This window comes from Streptopelia decaocto (genome assembly GCF_964273445.1).
Source record: "Streptopelia decaocto genome assembly, chromosome: 12".
Lineage (NCBI taxonomy): Eukaryota > Metazoa > Chordata > Aves > Columbiformes > Columbidae > Streptopelia > Streptopelia decaocto.
In genome coordinates, this window is record NC_138667.1 from 16266773 (window position 1) to 16287030 (window position 20258).

General features: G+C 41.5%; 1 protein-coding gene across 2 annotated transcripts in view; it reads left to right on the forward strand.

The window, feature by feature from the left end:
• Positions 1-20258, forward strand: part of SLIT3 (slit guidance ligand 3) — a 482015-nt gene that overhangs the window by 272199 nt on the left and 189558 nt on the right. For both annotated transcript variants that reach the window (XM_082064057.1, XM_082064056.1), the window contains one exon: positions 16646-16717. In XM_082064057.1, the coding sequence (XP_081920183.1) occupies positions 16646-16717 (72 nt within the window). The remainder of the gene's footprint in view (positions 1-16645; positions 16718-20258) is intronic.

Sequence of the window (20258 nt, forward strand, 5' to 3'; positions counted from 1 at the left end):
GGAGAGCTTTCCTGGTTTTATATTGTAAAAGTTGTTTTCCCTCCTACTTCACAATGATAGCCAGAGGGAGTGGAGCTGCAAGACATTTTATTCATTACAGATTTTCTGGAAAAAAATATTCCCAAACCCCAAAGATTTTATCATAACAAGAGCTAATCTGAAGAGGACTGTGGATAATGTTGTATAAAGAAGGCAAATGAGTTCTCGCTGTATGGAGCTCATACGGAATGATTTGGAGTTTTCTTTTTTGTTGGTTATGTTAATTGTTGTAGGTCTTTCATGTAATGTCTCTGAGCCTGAAAATCCTCTTTCCCGGCTTTCCCCTGCTTTTTGAAATGAATGAGCACTGACTCCGTCATTGAGACCGTAGCAACAGGAGTCTGCCATTCAGCCCTGGTGGAAAAGATGGTGATAATTCACTCTCGAGTAATAGTGAAGTGCAAGTACAGTCACCCAAATATCCACAGCAATTATGTCATAACTTCCAAATGAGCCCTAGGTATTTGATATTATTAAAAAATGAAAGTTCTTCAGATTGTAAATAGCAAACATAAATGAAAACACACTACCTTTCTATGCCCAAAATGTTAAAGCGAAAATAATAGATCTCTTAGTAATTAAAATTGTTCCATCAGTGTTTGAATAGAACCTTTTCTCTCCAAATATTTCTACCTCCCTTTTCTCCCTACCCCGTGCCGAATGCCCAGAACCCACAACTACACGTGCTGCGCTCTGGCTTTTTTCAAACTCTTATTCGGCACCGAGTCGTGTTCTCAGGACAGAGCGCGGTCTGTCCGACCAGTTGGTGTCTGCGTCCCCACTTCCAGTCTGTTCCTGTCACGAGATGTTGTGTTTCATAAAAATATTAATAATCTGTGCAATTTCTGATAGAGATGTCATGGATGAGCGTGCTTATAATGCACGCTGCCTTTTGTCCTGGCAAACTTTTAAGAACTTTTCTGAACGTGAATTGTTATTTTGTGCTATAGCCAGGATTTAATTGTTCCTTTGCTCGTCTTCTGCATGCTGAACACTCAGTTCTATAGTCAGTTTTATTTATTTGCAAAACGCTCTTCTGGGCATGTCCTAACTAGATAGAAGATTTTTATTTGTTTTCCCAACCTGAAGAGTCAGAGAGCAAAAGTCATGACATAATTCTAAATATATGAGATGTCATTGCTTAATGAAAGCCTGAAAATGCCACACAAATGTGATTTCCTCCTCTGTTTTGCTGGAAATTATGATTGGTTGAGGCAATCAGGATCAAATTTGAACTCTGCAAATTGTGTTCCTATAACTGATACCAAAGGACCTAAATACAATAATGAGAATGGGATTTCTATTTAAAATGTTGTGTGTAGCTGTTTTACTTACGCATACTTGAGTACAGCATAATTAAAATGACTGGATTTTGGGGTTGGTTTGGTAGGTTTGGGTTGATTTGTGTGTGTGTTTTCCCCCAAGGGTAGATGTTAGCTCAAATATATGTAAATGAGCAAAATGAATTCAAAATCTTCAGTTATTTCATCAGTCAGCATGTGCTTAGTACATGTCATAAAAACAGAACTGAAGGGAGTAACTGTTGGCCGTAGAAGAGTAATTGAAGTATTTACCAGTTAGGTGAAATACAACGAGTTTGGCTTTTCTAAGAGTATCCCCAGTTTTCCTTGTTGAGCTTGTATCACGGGTAATCAGGTTATGCCAGAGGAAGAACAGAAGTCATTCTGATGCACCCAGAGTATACAATGATAATTTCTGTGTCTCTTTACTCCATTACTTACTAGACTGTCCGGTAGTTTATGTCCTTCCCATTCTGTCTCCTGTATTGCCGTAGGTCTTCAAGGGAAGGAGAAATGCTCCTGACGAACCTGGCTGCTGCTATTACAAGCTTTGTGTTAATTAAATCAGTTGGAAATAAGATTAGCTACAGAAATGCCTTTTTCTGTGGAAGATTTAGAAAGCTACTGCACCCCCAGTGAACCCTAGTGAAATGAGATGCAGAATTAGCTAAAGAACTGATGGAGGAAAGGTGGTGTGCTCAATAAGAAATGTTTTTATTTGTTGACACATGTTGGTGGGAGATCTGGAGTCACTGCTCAAGATATGGAAATGAACTCAGAGATAACCTCTGTTCTGTAACATCTTACAAAATATGAGGTTGGAAGTACGGCAGGGTGAAAGCAACACTGTCCAGATGGCACCGCGGTGACAGGCTTTCTGTCAAAGACCAGCCGAGATAAAATAAGAGTGGGCGAGAGAGGGCCTCTGAAAATCACTGGTGCCTGTTACAGATGTAATGTAACTCTCTCTTTATGGGGAGAATATATTTGCATAAATTCATTGATCAATGATTTTGCTAATCCTGCAGTATTCCAGGCATGTCCCAGCAAACTGATGAACGTTTCTATCAGTCCTCAGTGCGGATAGCTAATTATATTATGTATTTCGAAAAGATGGATTTTTCCCCTCCTGGAGCATATGTAGTAGTTGAATGCTGCGCTCATTCTCCTTTCCTGCTCCCATTAGGCTGGAGGTTTTTTTTCCCTTTAAGAATAGCCTGGAGCTGTGCAGGCTGCAGAACTTATCAAGATAAGAGCAGTGCCAGGTTCGAATTATTAGTTTCATGAATCACTGACCAATATGCTTTTTGAGGAAGCCTGGGTTTATGGCTTGTGTGGTGTAAGTCTTTTATTGGTGCTGCAGTCGCTGCTCCGAGACTCCAAAGTCACAACTCCAGGAGACAGAGATTTCTGGCAAACCTTCTCTCCTATGATATTAATTGTTTCATTTGCATGCTCTGCTCATCTTGTGACCTGCCCTCCCTCCCCTTTGACTAATATAGTTTCTTCGTCAGTAATATAAAAGATGTAGAACAAGCATTTTGACTGTTGAAAGTCAAATGAATGTGAACGACCTAATCCAGAGGACACTCAACTGTATATTTAATGCAGATGTGCAGCTTAACACCTCAACCAAAAGCTGAACTGAAGACTATGATGGGAATAAAACTCCTTGCAGATAAAGTTGAGGTGATGACAGAGTTCTTGAGGGAAAGTAAGGTGGATGAGGAGTCATTTTATGCCGTAATTTGGAATTCATTGTTTATATGACTCCCCAAAGCAGCTGGATGACGATGCTGCAGTAGCTGGCTGTAATCCTTTTGGCATTAATAAGGGGGTGAAGGCTGCATGTCTGTGTGGCACAGGCTCCTGTGCTATCAAGGCCAAATACACCAGCACATCCTCAGCCTCTTGATGATCCTTATGGGTCCCTTCCAACGCGGGACATTCTGAGATTCTCTTGGACACCGTTTGGGGTCCAGAGCTAGTGGTGAATGCGGGAGCTCCTGCTTGCTCTGGGGTCGGTCACCACAACAGCAAAAAAATGATGATTTAAAAAAAAAAAACCTGTTTCAAAGCATGTGGTGCTTACCTTCTTTTCTGTGTGCCAGGAAAGGTATTGTTGGTGACCTGTGAGGATAGAAAAGGTGTGTCTTTTTCAGAGGTTGCTTTTGTCCCTCTGCTGTGCCGGTGCAGCAACACAGACAAAGGCTGTGCCGGAGCCAGTCTTTATGCAAGAGGGGGCTCAAAACTCTCATTTATCTGATGAGAGAGAGTATAATTATGATGGGAGCTCTGTATACCGCAATTGTTGGTTTACCACTTCAAGCATTGTGTCAGATATTTAACCTTAAACTGTAGCTTCTGAGATCAGGGTACTATAAACTACTTATTATTAGCATTATTCGGTACTTTAGCTGGTACAATAATATTGTATCCATAGTAAATTAGAAACCAAAAGAGTAATATGTAGAGAGTTAGCTTTCAACTGAAGTAGGTAATTACATCTGCACCTGAAAGAAATGTAGTTAGAAACTGCCTCTGTTCTAAAAATCAAATAGTGTCTTTTTCCTGCTGTTCACAATGTTATGCATTTAGCGTGAGTATATATGTGTGTAGGCATATGTAAAGACAAGAGAAGATATTTTATGTTCAAATCAGGAAAAGTATTTTTTTAAACTTTAAAAAGAAAGGGATATAATTAGTGTAAATTAGTCTTTATGTACTGTATCCAATTCTGTGTTGAAGAAAAAGAAAATATAACAGCTACATTAAGGATGGAAGTATGTAATATTTTTAAAGTATTTTGAAGCCAAATAATCACAATTTCTATGTTAATTTAATTATCATAAATGAAGCAATTTCATGTTAATTGGTTTGATACTTTTGAAGTAGAATTACATTTCCCAACTTTCAGTTTTGGGGTGAATAATCCAAATGCATTGATTTAGTATGGACGGGTGATGGCTGGCCGTGCTTGGGACACCTGCAGACCCTTAGGAACAAATTTTAAAATGCTTTAAGTTCATCCAGAACCCTTTGTTGTGATATACCATGTTGCTCTTGAGTATTGTAGAGATACCTCAGAAAATAGCTTGGTCAATTGAAAGGGCATCAAATGAGGTGGCTGCATCAAGTCATTGAAGGAAACAACCAACACTAGTGCCAGTTATTTTTTAAGCTGCATATCTTCATGGTGCTGGGTGATGTGAGGTATCTGGGGTTTGCAAGCACCAGGCTGGCTGAGATGGGGATTTATCTGAGGGTAGAACACAAGAGAACATCGCGGAAGACAAGTCGATGGCTGCGCTGAGAGGATGTCGGAGCATGTACTGAACTAGGTCTTTGTTCACCAGGTTGGCAAGTTCGATTCGCTTTTGCATCTCTTACCATTAGAATCTTAGATTGCATCTGTCACCAGAAGAGCTTTTTTGGGGGGGAGAAAGGAGGGTGGCAGAGCAGCTCTTGCTCATGGCTTGCAGCTTTGGACTTGGCTCCGGTGATGGATGTTTGCCGCAATGCAGCATCTCTGCGCCGGGGCTGGGGGCCGCCGGGAGCCCCGCTGGTGCAGGGGGAGGTTGGTGCTGGGCGGGCTCTGGGGAGGGGGTAGCCCCCGCCGCCACCGCCCGCGCTTCCTACTGGCTCCTTGGGCAATTTCAGTGGTGTCTTAAAAGGGTTGGGTCCATTTTATCTGCGAGACACCCCGTCTTCCCGGCCACGGCTAGGGCGTTAGAAATCAGGTGAGGCACTTCAGCTAATACTTAGGCTGAAACTGTTAGGACAGACCATCCCTAATGGTAGTTATATTTTCTTTTGTGTGCATGCAGATATTATGGGGAAGCAGCCATGCATGGAGAACAGTTGACTCCTTTTATTTAGCTGCTACTTGCGCTTGTAGAATATTCCTGAACAGATCATGAGTGCTTCGAATTTTTTTCTGTATATATTTTAATTTCCACTTTTTCCCTCCCTGGACTGAACGCAAATGAAACACCGTGAGTATTCATTATTCAAATTGTTATGGTTTCTCAGCTGTATTGCATACTCATGCATGCATATAAGCAGGTATTGCAGCTTCTCATGGGCAGGTGGTGTTTGGGAGAAGTTTAAAAATTGCAAAGATATATGTTTTTAAACATATTGACCTTTTCCTTGTGTGATGCCTGCAAGCGCTGTCTAATGTATTGTTAGAAGATAAGCTCAACATTTAATTCCTGATGGAAAGCAGATCCCTTTCCAGCTTCACCAAGAAACATTTAATTGCCCTTGTCTAGGAACTACGTGTTGTCTTTGTTCTTTCAAAACATTTCTTTCCTCTATAAGTGTAACTTTTCCTTAAGAACTGTTCCTACATGCAAGTCTGAATTCACAGAATGTGTATGTCACACATTCCCTGTTTCATTCATGTGGATTTAAATGAGCCTATGTAATATCCTTAATTTCCAGCATGTGCAGATTGCAGGTAGGGCCATCACAGACTGTTAAAACATAAAATTATTCCCGAAATACGGTCTGCGTCTCTTGCATTTTGAGGATGCAATTTTGGCAGCAGAGGTGAAGTTCACTCTTTAAAAGATTTGCTTCTTTTCCTTCCTCCGCTCTCAAGAGCAGAGCGTTGCCTCTGTGGCTCCGTGCCGCGCCGGGTCCGCTGGCGTGTTGCCGGAGCCATGAACGGTCTCTTCCCGTTGGGAATGCTCAGGGAGCCGAGGGGCTCCTGGGACCAGGGGGCTGCCCCGAACAGGGCGACCATGGCCGTTATTTCACCTATAGGAGCAGGTGGATCTGCTGTTGGAGGGACATGGAAACCCAGGGCTCTGGCGTGGAGCTGCCTAAAAGGCTTTTGTCAAACCTTTCGCGCTGACGCCCAGAGACTCCAACTGAACCGCTGCAGGTGCTGATTGTGTTTGTTGTGGGGCAGGTCTGGGTTGGCCAGCTCGCCCCTCCCGCCCCGCGCGGTCCCGCAGGCTGTGCCGCATTGCGGCACTTGGGAGGTGGCAGCAGCCCGGCGCGGTGGCAGTCCCAAAGAGGTTGGGTATCGTCACGCAGTCCTTACAATGCATGGACAAGTCCATTTTTTGCCATTTTCTCTAGTTCTGAAAAGACAACTAATTTCTGTCTGCCGCTTGGAATGGCTTTTCTGTTCCTGGGTGTGTTACGCCAACAAGTATGAATAGGATATGTTCATTATCAAAATAGAGGCTTTTACCATGAGGTTATAGCATTAAGGTTGCAGTGTACTCGGGATGAGACAAATTGAAACATGGTTTTGAAGAATGATGCTGTTCCTTTCTGATCCAAATTGAATCAGTTTCTTTAGAATTTCTTTTGGTGGAGTCCTGTAAGAAAACTGCAGCACTCAGCTGCCGGCATGCTGAAGTCTTCTACCTTGGAAATGTCCATCATGAAATGCCTTCAGCCTCAACAAATAGCCAAGGTTGTTTGCTCCTTTCAAATTATAGAGTTGGAAAGTGTTAGTTTGAATGGGATGGTGTTTATAAGATTGCTTTAGCTTCAGAAAGGACTAAACAGAAACAACCGTTCAGGCAGGAGTCTGAGAAATGATTTATCTTGCTGAAGTACTGATGCGTCAAACTGAAGGTTTGTATGATCTGACTCCGTCTTGTTGATTCTTTTTCATCCTTTCCATAAATACACTCCGGTAGGCTTTCAGACTGCCGTATGCTTTGAGAACCTAATCTACTTTCCATTGATTTTGGCAGGAGTAGCACAGAATTCATAAACTACAGTACCTGACATGCATGCACTTGGGTAACACTGAGAGATGTATTTGTGAAGAAAAATATTTATACAGCCTAAAAAAAAGGCGTATCTATTTAACAATTAAATTATATTAAAATAACTCTTGTTAATTTAATTATATTAATTCATTAAACAAGAGATTTTTCAATGTGGGTGAATTGAAATACAATAGAATTAGATTTTTGATCACTGTAGCTCCTGTGAAAATCTGGACATAAATAAATAGATCACAGGGACTAGATTCGCTCCCAGCTGCAATCAGCAGCAGGATTGCAATGACTTCAGTGGACACTGGTCTGGGTATTACGATAACTCGACTTGTTCCCAGTGGTTCTAGCCAATAATACCAGCCCTGGAAATTGGGTACCATAGAGAAACATCAAAACCACCCTGATGTAAAACATTTATTCAGTGTTTGCACAAATACTTTTATTTCTCGGAGTCCAAATACTTACAGGAAAGTATGGATGTGAATGGGAGTTAGAGCCACAGCAGTCATTTGCGATACAGTGTGCTGAAGAATGTGCAGCCTGTGGGCAAAGACTTGAGAAAATGTCTTTATTCAAAAAAGCAGTGTTTCTTGTGCCATTTTTGAGTTTAGAAAAATAACTCATTGGAGAATCCTTAATTTAAAACTGAAGGAGTGTCTGAATAGTTTCAGCCTGCATTCTTTTGTCTTTGCACAAATGCTTTTAGAACTAAAATTTCCATTCAGACTGAATTGAATTTGTATTTTTTTTGCCAGAATTAGGATGTCATGTAAAAGACTGAAAAGCTGATGGAAATTTCTCTAAAAAGCTTTTCCAGCTCTCAGTGGGCGTAGGCGTTAGAAAGAGTTGGGAGGTACAACTGGTACCTGTATTTTTTACAGCTAATAGAGGTGATTTCATAGTGTGGGAAAGTGATATGTCTTTTTGTATATAGGAAGAGGAGACTTCTTTGAGAGGAAACGATAAGCCATTTCATGCAGGACCATGTGAATGATATTCTAGGCTTAACATCTAACACAGTCCACAACCTAAATGAACTGTGTACTCTCATTCTCTGTATAACATTTATTATATTTTATTTCAGCTTGACTTGGCTTGGCCTATTCTATTCCGTTCCCAATTTATCTTGTTTTAGCTTATTTTATTTATATGTGCGTTGGTATAACTAAGTAAATTCAGCCATAATTATGCCTATATGCACATACAACATAAATGCTAGGCTAAAGGTAACACTAGAAAGGTTTCAGCATCAGTGACCAGACACAAACCTCCAGAATCCTTAATTTTGGTCCTGCTTGTATACAGACAATACCATCTTTGATTGTACAGACTTGTAGGATTTTTTTCTGGCCTCTTTTACCCATTTGCACCGATTCCTAGTTCCAATATCTCAAGCCAAATAGCTTCCCCGACCTTTTTCTCGCTGCGGGTCCCGTCTTGCCCTCTGCTCTGCTCTCAGCCTCAGCTCCTGACCTCGCCATCCCCAAGACTCCAGCCAAGACACAACCAGGCTCCAGGGAAGGTTAACACAGCAATTACAGGACTTAAGTTAATATGCCCTAAAGTTATGGCTACAGGCAAATGTGAGCACCCTGGTTATTGCTGGGTGACAAAACAGGCATTAAAAAGACAACCAACCAAACAACAACAAGCAAAATATTGTTATTGCAATAACCTGGTTTCCCCAGAGCCTGAAGTTTTTTAAACTAATCTCACTCCTTTGACAGGAAAAAAAAAAAAAAAATCTGCCATAAACATCTGGCCTTTATAATAAGCTTAAATAGTTAAAATCTGACAGTTATACGCAAATTAAAATCAGCCACGGGATGGGAAGAATCAGGCAATTGTAGCAGTAGACACTGCTGGCACTTTTGTGCATAATTCCTTGCTAAGCTTATTTATTTTATTTTTTTATACGTTTCTAAAAAGAACATTTTCTTTCCTCTGTAACCTTGAGACCAGTCATATTTCTTCTGTCAGCTTCCCAAGTAAACAATTCTAGAGCCTCTCATGTTGCTGTGATGAGAACATTTGGGAACCCATCAGCAAAAGAATAATACTAGTACAGAAACCACAAATTGGCAACTAGTTATTTATTTCTGTGGATTTTACGTGTCACCTGGAGACTATTTAGAAGATGATTTGCCTGGGCTAACATTGTGTTTAAAAATAGCACTTGTATAGTGCCAACTCATTTTGGAGTTGGGTACAAACATTGAGACAAAAACCCAGCTGTTCTTGCTTTTGCTGCTAATTTGCGGTGTCAGGTCGGAGCTCTGCTGCCGTACGTCACTGAATAAGGCCCCTTGTGAGATCATTTTGTTGTCTAATGGTTGAGAGTAATGGTTCAATCAGTGCAGCGTCAGTTGCTTTCATGATGTGCCCACACCATAGTTTTGGGCTTTAACCTTAAACAGTCTGTGGAGAGACCAAAGGCTTGAGGACAAGAGGCACCCAGGACTCACCAAAACTCCCGAGAGACTCAGCTGAGATTTGGAACTTCCCCAGCGAGCAAATCTGGGGTTTCCTGAAAGTCAAGGGTGAGGGCTGCGCTCAGTGCTGACGGACAGAGTGCCAAAGCCTCTTTGCTTTTTTGTTAGAGGCCATGAGAAGCAGTAAATATTTAATTTAATGCAGATGCCTTCTGACCTCTGTGAAAAATAGCTCTTTACAGCTATTGAAAATATAGCTTCTTTTGCCCTACAATCTCAAAGTTAATTACAAACATTAATTATGGCAGTCTATAAAATTCAAGTCTTGGTTTTATTGCTAAAAAATGGAGTTAGGTTCACTTTTTGGAATTGGTGAAATGCACCTGCTTTTGGTTTAATTGGGTGGTAGGGAAGGGCTGGAAGGGGTCTGGGGTTGTCCTGTGTTGTCCCAGCCCATTGAGCCCCATGCCATTCCCGCCGGGGACTCGTTCAGGCTTTCATCGCAGCCGATGGCTGCACACGCTGGAACAGCTCTCATCTGCATTTTCCTTTTCTTATTGTAAGAAACATTCCCCTCATATCTAATAAAAATTCCCCTTTCTGAAATCTAAACCTGTTACTACTTTGCTTAACCCTTTTGGAATATCGGGAACAGAGAACTTCTTTTCCATTTGCAATGGCTTTTTTTGTAGTTGGAGGGAGGTGATATGAGGAGTAAAAGCGACATGAATCTGCTAGCATAGCGCTCTATGCTCCTGTCACTGTCAGGTTTAAATTTCACTGCTGTTGCAGTCACCCATATTCATCTTTCATCTCTATTATTTCAGACAGACCCCAAGATGCTCTTCTTTAGGTTCATAAATACTGATGGAGATGTCTAATCTTGCATGGATTCAACAGTTTCAGTCCGCAGCTACGCTGTGAAAAGGTTCCTTCACATATTTTTATTTGGCAATGCCCCACTTCACCCAAAGCTTTGGGGTCTTGGAGGAGTGTTTCTGTCACTGCCAGGGCCAGACTGTTGTGCTCCCTTCTGAGCTCCACTGGCATCCTGGGCTGAGCTGCACAGTCCTTCCTAGCATCAGTTCACCCACTTCTGAACGGAAATAACATTATCAAGAAAACTATTTACATGAGAGGCTTAATTATGCTCGGAGATGCCTCAGTTAAGTCTTAATAAATTTGCTAGTCTCATTTACTGGATGTATAGTTGCACTGGGGATAGGAAGCCTGGAAACCACGGCGGTTGTGGGAGAAGCAGTAATCGGGGAGCATGACAGTAATTCGCTCTTGGGAATGGTACAAGCCTGCAGATGCACCATTTGTAGCTATCCGTTGCATGCACAGAGATAATAATCTTGCATTAGGCCCAATTACATGGTGTTATGGCCACACAACACACGGATTACACACAGAGCCGAGGCGCAGTCTGTGATAAAGCTGCGGTGTAATTGGAGGAGACAGAAGGAAATGTCAGACGTGGCAGCGCTACCAGCGCCGCGGGGCCTGGGCCGGCTCTGCCCCACCAGCCCCCTTGGCTTTTCTGCTCCAGTTCAGAGTCTCCCTTTCAAAATACAGATTTATCACAGAGGGAGGTAACGCAGCACCTTGTTCTTTCCACAGCGTGTTGGGAGAGACTTGAGCAGGACAAGGCAATGGACATCATTGTTTAACATAGAGTGAAGCCCAGAGATGCACAAAAGTGAGAGCTGCCAAATGAGGACTGTTGTTTGCAGGGTTCCTGCTATCGAATCGTGTGTGCTAAGAGTCCGTAAAGAATCTCTAGTGCCCAAACGTAAAAGGCATTCAAAACCAGAAATATAATAAATGAGCAGGTGCCTTTTCAGATCTCTGTCTCCATTTACCTGTCAATACATGTGTCTGATTGTTTCTTTCTGAGAATTTTGCAAATGCTGCAGTGTCCTGTGATCGGCCAAATGTGACACAAAGCAGCCTCGCACGTATCAAAACCCTGAATGGCCAGCACAGCAGACCTCTAGTAACTATGGTAGGTGCTTATTAAAGCTTGGGGAAACGTGTTAATCAAAAATATAATCTACCATATCATTTCTCAATTTGATTAGCTGCAGAAACGGAGTGTGAAAGTAAATCAGTCTCTGTTACCGTCGAAAAACAAAGGATGTCTCCAGCATGCTGCTTGTTCTCCCCTTCCCCTTTCAGCCCACTCAGATGGTAAACAAGAAGCATCACTGTGCGTATTGCACTGATGCACAGCTAGTGATTTTTATGTACATTATGAAAATGCCTTGTACTTAGAAAAACGGCCATTTGCATCCTGGTTTTTCCTTTTGCCAATGATAACATAGGGTACCTTAACCTTTTTTTAAGCTGGGATGTAGCAGGTGGTATTGTCATCAAACACTGTTATGTGTTTAACAAAAATCCCAACCCTCCTACCCATTGTACAACTTGAAATGTGACTGGAAAACATTAAGACAGTTACTATTTTACAGTGTACTTATTGAAGTACTAATTGAAGAAATTAAATGGTTAATATTTCAGATAGTTCTGTTATGTTGTGTAACTTTTTCTGACATCATTGCCAGAAGATCCTTTTGGTTCATGTCTAGTACTTAACTGGAACAGAGCAGGTAGATATATTCTAAGTAGTATTATTTCAGATTAATAAGTCACCGGGCATTCTGACATTCATTATATACTCTAAATTATATAATTAATTGAATTCCAAGTAAGAGAAGCAAAACCTCTGTGTAGTCTGTAATTTACAGAATTGAGAGTGTTTGTGTTGGGATTTCTGCTCTCTGGATTAGTCCACAGAACATGAAAGTTCCTGAGTTTTTAAAATAATATACTTGTGTTATTAATAGGGTTCAAAATTTAAATCCTGTCCTTTTTGTATTTTCCAAAGTATCTTCCGTAGAAGTTGTGTGATTTCATTCTAGCATTATGACTATAATTATTTCTGACTCTCATCTAGTCCTGAACACCTGTGTTCCTATTCAGGAGGATGGAGAAATGAGTAAAGAATAAGACATAAATATTATTTTTAAAAATACACACATGACAGTACTTTTTGTAGGTTAATGACTTGAATGTAATTACATTGAGTCTGGAATAAACTCCTCTTTTTCAGGGAACTACAGTGGTGTACATGAATTTAGAGCAAGTGAGAAGAGAACAGAAATGCAACCACATGTAGTTAAATTTGCACAAGAACTTTGAGGAAGGAGATAAGTAATTGTTTTCAAATCGTGACAGGATTGCAGAGTGAGCATTCTCTCCTTTAAAAAATCTGATTAGTAGGGGCTATAAATCATCTTTATTCTTCAGAAGGAAGAAAGCAGCTCCACACGTGCCTCTCCCCACTTTGGGCAGGGCAGTGAGTTAGCAGAGCAGTTTCTCTGGGGTTGTAAATTGAAGTCGGTGGCAGCGTGACAGCTGATAGTGGTGGAGGATGTACCACCTTGAAGATTGCTGATCCCACGCTCTCTGTCTTCAGAGCAGTCCTTGGAGGATCCTCGGGACTGCTGCAGTCCGCTTCTGCTTAGCTTGCAAGATCTGCCAAGGATCACGGCCCAAGGTGGGAAGTTTGCTGGCATAAATAATATTGTCTATAACCTCCGTGTCCTGATTCAGCATTTTGGATGTGAATGGTTTACAGGGAGAGTTCTCCTAACTGCGAGGACAGTGCTTTTCATGGGACAAGGGTACATTGAGTTCTGGAAGAGGTGGGAGGTGTAAGGCTGGGGAGAACCCAGCAGAATACAGGTTTCCCCATATGATGTTGGAGAAGTCAGAAGATCCTGAAGTTTTGTGTTTCCCACAGCTTCCTGGTGTTTTGTGCCTCTGTTTCTATGGATTTGAGTCTTAGTTGGATCAGAATGAGACTGGGGCCTTGGAGCAGCTAGCGGATGACTGGAGCAGAATTCAGTTTTCCCCTTCACGTGTTAGAAGTGCTGCTGTATTGTGTGTCAGGACACGTACTCTCAAAAATCCTTGCTGGAAAGGCTCCCTGTGCACATCGGGAAGGTTTGCAGGATGCTTCTAGAGCACCCCCCTGCCTGAAAATGTCCCTGCTCAAAAGCCAAGGAGGTTAAATTCCCCCAGCTACAGCCGGGCTGGAATGCAGACAGTTCACTGTCAATTAGTGCCCTTTGCAGTGTTTGGCCTTCTTTGTTCTGAAATAATTGCTGTTATCATAGATGTTTTATTGCCTTCATTATGGTTAACATTTAAATATCAATGAAATAGTATGCTACTAAGTCATCTGTGCAATAGCTATCTGCTAGAGTTATCTCTGAAATTTGTGTTGAAGGAGAATATTAATTCAGCACCGGCTTAGGATTCTTAGGAGGAGGGTTGTATATTTGTTGATGAATTGTGGGAAACCTTGCTTATAAGGGGCAAAACGTGAGCCACTCTGATATTTTGTGAGTAGAAATACTGCGTGATTGGAATAACGCTTTGTCTGTTAAACAAATATTTTAAGAAATTATACAATATTTTTGAGCGGTGGAATCGGACAGCAAAGGCTGACCTTTCTGCATCCAGATGAAGAATTGCGCTGGGAGACAGGGATGTGCTCTCTGCCCTCAGCACAGCAGGAGGGTGGCTGTCACGTCCTGTTCCGCCTGAATCCAATCCACGGCCTTTTGAAATCAATAGACAGTCTCCCTAGAATTCCTACGGCTTCCACGGGCTCCTGTAGTGCCGTGTGTGACCTATTCAGACATCGGCTCTGCATGTGATTTGATTTTTGTGGGCTGACTTTACATGTGGCTTTTATTTATCAGTGTACACCTAAAATCTTCCAACGGAGTGCATAGCCCATTTTTTATGTAACAGGCAACTGAGGCAGACAATGAATTGTATTTTTATGTTTGCAGAAAAAAAAAATGGTGGTCCAATTAGAAATTCCATTTGTGAGCCCTGTTTGAACTTCCCAACATGCATGTTCAAATGCAAATGGCAAATAAACATAGATATGGAGGGGTTGGTGTGTTGATGTATATATGTGTGCACCCTTACAAGAGGTTTTGTTCACTTTCTGAAATTGTTGTACGGCTTGTTTTGGCTAACCATCCACAAAAGAATTTGGTTTGCAGTATATCCCTCTTTATCTTATCCAGTAAATTTATAATAGGCTGCGTTCGAGCCTTTGCATATTGAGAAATTGAATACACAAAGCCATAATTTTGTATAACAATTGATCCCAATACTTAGCTATGTGTTTCTTGTCCGATTTTTGGCAGCATCAAGTTTTCCAGAGGATCTGGAATGAATACCAGATACTATACTGTAAGCCACAATGCACTGAGCCCTGCAGCTCTTATCAGCCTGGTGTGTGAACATGTGTGCCTTGCCTGACAGATCCCTGGCAACAGACCTCACACGCAGATTCCAGATTTCCAAAACTTTGCCTTTAGTGACATAACTCTGCTCACAGGTTGGGAAAGGAAGGGTAATTTTGCTCTGTTGGATGCAGTTTGCTGTCCTGGGTGTGTCAGCCCCGAAACTGGCGGCAGATCGATGGTGCATCCATGTGCTGCTGTGCCAGCTACATCCCACTAACCCCGCGGTGCTGTTGTGTCCTGCTGGGATGCGCTGCGGCAGCAGCACAAACACGCTGCTCCATGTCAGAGCCTGGCACACACCTCTCCTGATGTGCCTGGGCATAGCTGTGTTACCCTGCCACCTCCCGGCTTTGCCAATGTGCCCACGTGTGTTCCTGTATACCACAAAACAGTCTTAATAGGGTATAACCTAACATAGCTTTAATCTGCTGATGTTGTAGATGGTGGTTTTGCCGAAGATTTCTGTGCAGAATTGTAAAAATGTTGGCAGATGACCAAGAGGGCTAGTTAACTTCTGTAAAGCACTTCAAGAGCTTTTGATTAAATGTCCTATGTAAATACATAACTTCAGAACAACTAAATAGTTCCAGGAAGGGTGATGTGCCTTCAGGTTCACAGAATCCCAGAATGTCAGGGGTCGGAAGGGACCTGGAAAGCTCATCCAGTGCAATCCCCCCATGGAGCAGGAACACCCAGATGAGGTTACACAGGAAGGTGTCCAGGCGGGTTGGAATGTCTGCACAGAAGGAGACTCCACAACCCCCTGGGCAGCCTGGACCAGTGTTCTGATACCCAGGTGTTTTCTTCAGCACATCCGGATGCACAGAAGTGCTGTGTTCTGCCCAAGCGCTGCTCCCCTGTGCAAAGCAGAGTTTGCTCCGTGCCCCAGTGCTGTGGGCACCACGCGTCTCCAACAGGCAGGACAGGCTTGACTGCGCCACGTCACATCAGTTGTCATGACAAACTGGGCTACTGTGTTTGCAGATTCGGTGCACTTGGAGGATGGCAATTATGCCCCGTTGGAGTGCTTTCATTTCCTGTGCCATCTTGATAAACTTTATAGCTTCTAATTTGCTAGAGAGTCATTGATATAATTAGGAGCTACATAAATGGGAGCAGCACACTCAGCTGATGATAATCGAGTCAGTTCATTTTTCTTAAGAAGCGCTCGGGGGTCTCTACCAACAGCTGAGAGCATTTTCTCTTCAAGGTCTCCTAGAGCATCAGAAATCCTTACATGCCTTCACCACGGCGTGTTTTATTACGGTCTGTTCCACTAGCCATATATTTTTTCATAAGGAAACGAAAGAGAGGGTGCGCACCCATCCGTGGGTTTTCGAAAGGGTGACTGGAGCTGTCTGTCCGTGGAAGCTGCTGTGTTAACGAGCTGTGAGTCAACAGCTCTGGTTTTGTGTGAGAGTGAGTGCTTTGAGCACAAAGCTTTCCCCTCACCGTGTGTGAGTTTGATGTTCCTCTGCTCAGGTGGCACCTGGCTTTTCCCAGTAGTTGATAAAAACTCATCTCCTGTACCCTTAGTACTCAGACATGGGAAATAGTAACCTTCATCCATTCCTATGCAGCTGATGGTTGCTTTGTCCCAACGATATCTTTCATGATCCGTCACAATTGTCAGAGGTATCCATCAAGCGTGTCTTACTGCTCGCAGCCTGGCAGATTTATTACCAAGAGTTTTAGCTTGTTTCTGTAAATAGTGTATTGGTGAAGAAATGTAAATAATTGATTAATGTGTTATTCTCTTTTCTCTCTTTTTTTTTTTCTCCTAACAGTACTCTCAACAATAACAACATCACCCGCATTCCTGTTACCAGTTTCAATCACATGCCAAAGATCAGGACACTGTGAGTACTATCTTCAAATATAATCATAATAATAATGGTGTAAGCCACCTCTTTGGGTATTTGTCGTCTTGTCATGATCTTATTTCAGTCTCTCCCCACTGTGAACAACTCGCCCTGTCCTCGTGGGGACAGCTGAGGCCACCTGGACTCTGTGCATTTGCAAAATTTAGCCAAAGCGTACCCAAACCGTTTTTCTTAAGTAAATTATTCCTTTAAATTCCTTTAGGGAATACATAACTTCAGGAAAAGTCATCTTATTTCCTCCAAAATGTCAAACTCAACCAAGACGTCCTCAGTCCTAAAAGCAAGGAAAGGGGAAACAGTAGCTAGCCTGAAAATTTTCTGTGGCATTGAAAAAATGAAATACTTCAAGGATGCTACATATGCATATGTAAAATCACATTAAATAAGTTAACAGAACTGAGGAAAAATGGCTCTTGCTCATGACAATCTATGTAAGATAACCTCTGATTTAAATTTACATTCTTCATTAAATGGTGACATTTATAGATCTTAATGTAAATAATTAAATGGAAAGTAAATGTTTACATTTTAGAAGAAAATGGATAAAGAAGATAAAGGTGTAGGGTTACAGTTCCTGGAGTTTTGCCTTTTCTCATTCAGTCACAGCGGTCCAGAAAATTTGCCTGACTTCTTCACATTAGTGAGTCTTGTCTGTTGCCGGAGCTCGATGCCTTCTGCCATCTTCCTCTTAGTTTAATTTCGGAGATGGCTTTGTATATAGCTCTCTGGGGACTTACACTGACTAATCCCCCTCTGCTGTAATTAAGAAAAAAAAAACGATAAAAAGGGAAAAAAAAAATAAAAGGAAGGAAGTCATAAATAGGATTTATAAAGGGAAGCTTTTATATTGAATTCTGAGAGCCACATTTTATGGAACATGAATGCTGACCCACTCTAAAAGGATTTGCTGGAAATTTAATTTAGGGTCTATGGCTAAAAGGGCACCTTTGCAAACTTGCATTCATATTCATTCATATGTTCTGTGAAGGTAGTTTCATCAATATCAAGTGGCATGTTTCAGTCTCAAAATACTGCCAAATAACATGTAGTACCTTTCTTAGCAGTTCAATGTAGGAATTAAATCCTACATTGATAGGTGGAAATACAGGAAGATGGTTTTGGTTTCTGTATTTCCTTCCACCTATTTCAACAGAGGCAGAAAAGTCATCACAATGGCAATTAATATAAGATCAATAGAGGTATCAAATAGCATTTCATATTTTGTTCTGCTGCTCCTTCATATTAAAATTTCTTCCTCTATCCCCATGTTATCTTACCACTTTTCACAATTAATACTTTATTAATTATAACTATCAATAAAACAGGGTTGTATAGCTACATATTACTCAGTATTTTCTGAATATCTTCTATTCGGAATTTAGGCTAATACTGTTTTGATTTAACCAAGTTTTATGTAAATGGATAGTAATACCCTAACAACTCACATGCAGCTGAGCACATGTAGAACTGATCAGTTTTTGTTCACCTATGTACAATATTTATATAGAGATATGATTTGGGAAGATGTTAATATTGTCTCTAGTTTCCTGAGCTTTATTTCACTTGATACCTTGTTTCTCCTGCACTAATCTCCAACCTCAATGAATAGTTTGCCTGAAAGCAGAAAGCTGTCTGAGGCATAATGCCTGAATCACATCTACTATTTAATCTCTCGGTGGTTGATGCAAATTCAGTCCAAATGGATGATGAATGACGCTCATTACAGTTTGCTGACTCTCCTGTTCTCTTAAAAAGCGATCATCAGTTTGTACACCTTCTCAAATAGCTTCACACTTAGACATGGGGTTTTTTTAGAAGCCCTTGTAGGGAATCCCTTGTCTGAGTGTTCATTCAGTGGGAACCAGCCCTTTGTCCCCTCCAGCGCGGTGTGGGTGCTGTTGTCCCTGTGTGTCCCTTTTCCACACCAGCGAGATCCATTAGCAGGACATGTGGGGCTGCAGCTGCGTCTGCTCTGCTAGTTCTGGGGATAAATAGCTTTTTCTTCATGACTCTCAAAACAATCTGCTCATTTGAGAAGAACAGAGAAGGAAAAATAAAGAGTACATTAAACTTGGGCATGACCTCTCAAGAAAAAGAGTGCTAGTAAGGTTTGAGGCACTTGAAGAATTCTTTAAACAAATCAGCTCTTCTGTGCTAACCTTTTTCATTTAACTGTCTTTTCTCTTGCTAAGTTTCATTGATCTTTTAGCCTTGATTGGAGGTGACAGGAATTAGTTTTTATTGATCTGCTTTCCTTTGCTTGAAACAGCTTTATTTATGTTAAAGCCTGTCCCCCATACCTATTTGCTTAATGGTAAGTGTCCTGTTGTCTCTGCATGTGTAAGTGACTGCTGAGATAGCTAATTGCCTAATTTCTTTTATTTTTTTTTTTATTTAAGGGTGAACTGAAAATGTACCAAACCACTTCAGTGCTTTTCTTGTTCCTAGGGCATTGGTGTATTATGCTTTTGAAGTACCGTGAAAAGTCTTTTTGTGGCCATATTCATTAATATAATTATCAAAAATGTATTCTAATAGGCAGCTTTTTGAAGCTTTATAGGCCCTCTAGATGGTCTCCTCTCAAAAGCAAACTGTGAAACATCTGTGGAAAGATCCCAACCAAATGACCGGGCAGGGCAGGTGAGCTGCCAAGGGGGACAGTTTGCACTGCTCACAGGGGGCACCGCAGAAACCAGCTACACAAACTAGTGAGGAAATAAAACAGCCAACAGCATGAAAAGCAGTTTTATGACTCCTGCCTGCCCACACCCTTACAGGGGATGCAGGGAATGGCCTGGGATGAGCTCTGTCTCAGTTCCTGAAGGAGGACGATTCTGCATATCGTAGTTGCCATGCTACTGTGAGGATTTAAATGAAATGCTTAGACTCTAAGTTAGAACGAAGCCTTACTTCAGATGATTTCTGGCTAGATGATATTTGTTCCCTTTTTGTTTGTAAATGTATTTATTTGGTTTTTTTCAATCAACAAGAAGTGTTCCAGATAGATTAATGGTTCATAATAATAAAACATTGTACTAGAAATCTTACTGCAGAGTCAATTAAATAGCTTCATAATCCCTAAACACAGGGTCTCCTAGCCACCCTTCTAAAACAATTATGTTTTACCGTCTCCCAGGAGACTGGGTCTTCCACTTCTCCAGGATTAACTCCCAGTTCCAAGTTTGTGACCCTTTGTAGTGTCCACCCAGCCCAGACAGAGCTGGGACCATCACCCTGGACACAGCTGCCTGTGGACTGGGTGGAGAGCTCACAGATAGACAGTTAATGTCTTCGGTGGATGGACAAGGCCAGACCCTGTGCACACCAATTGTGTGTGTAATGCTTGTAGTATTAGTGAATAATGCTTTGCCTGACCGTTTCTGACAGGATTTTCAATCTCTTTTATCATTTCAGCTTTGGAATAACACTGCAAATGTATGACTCATTACAAGGGATGAAATAATTAATATCCTGGGCTTTTGTTTTGACCAAAAGTTTGGTAGCAATTAACATTACC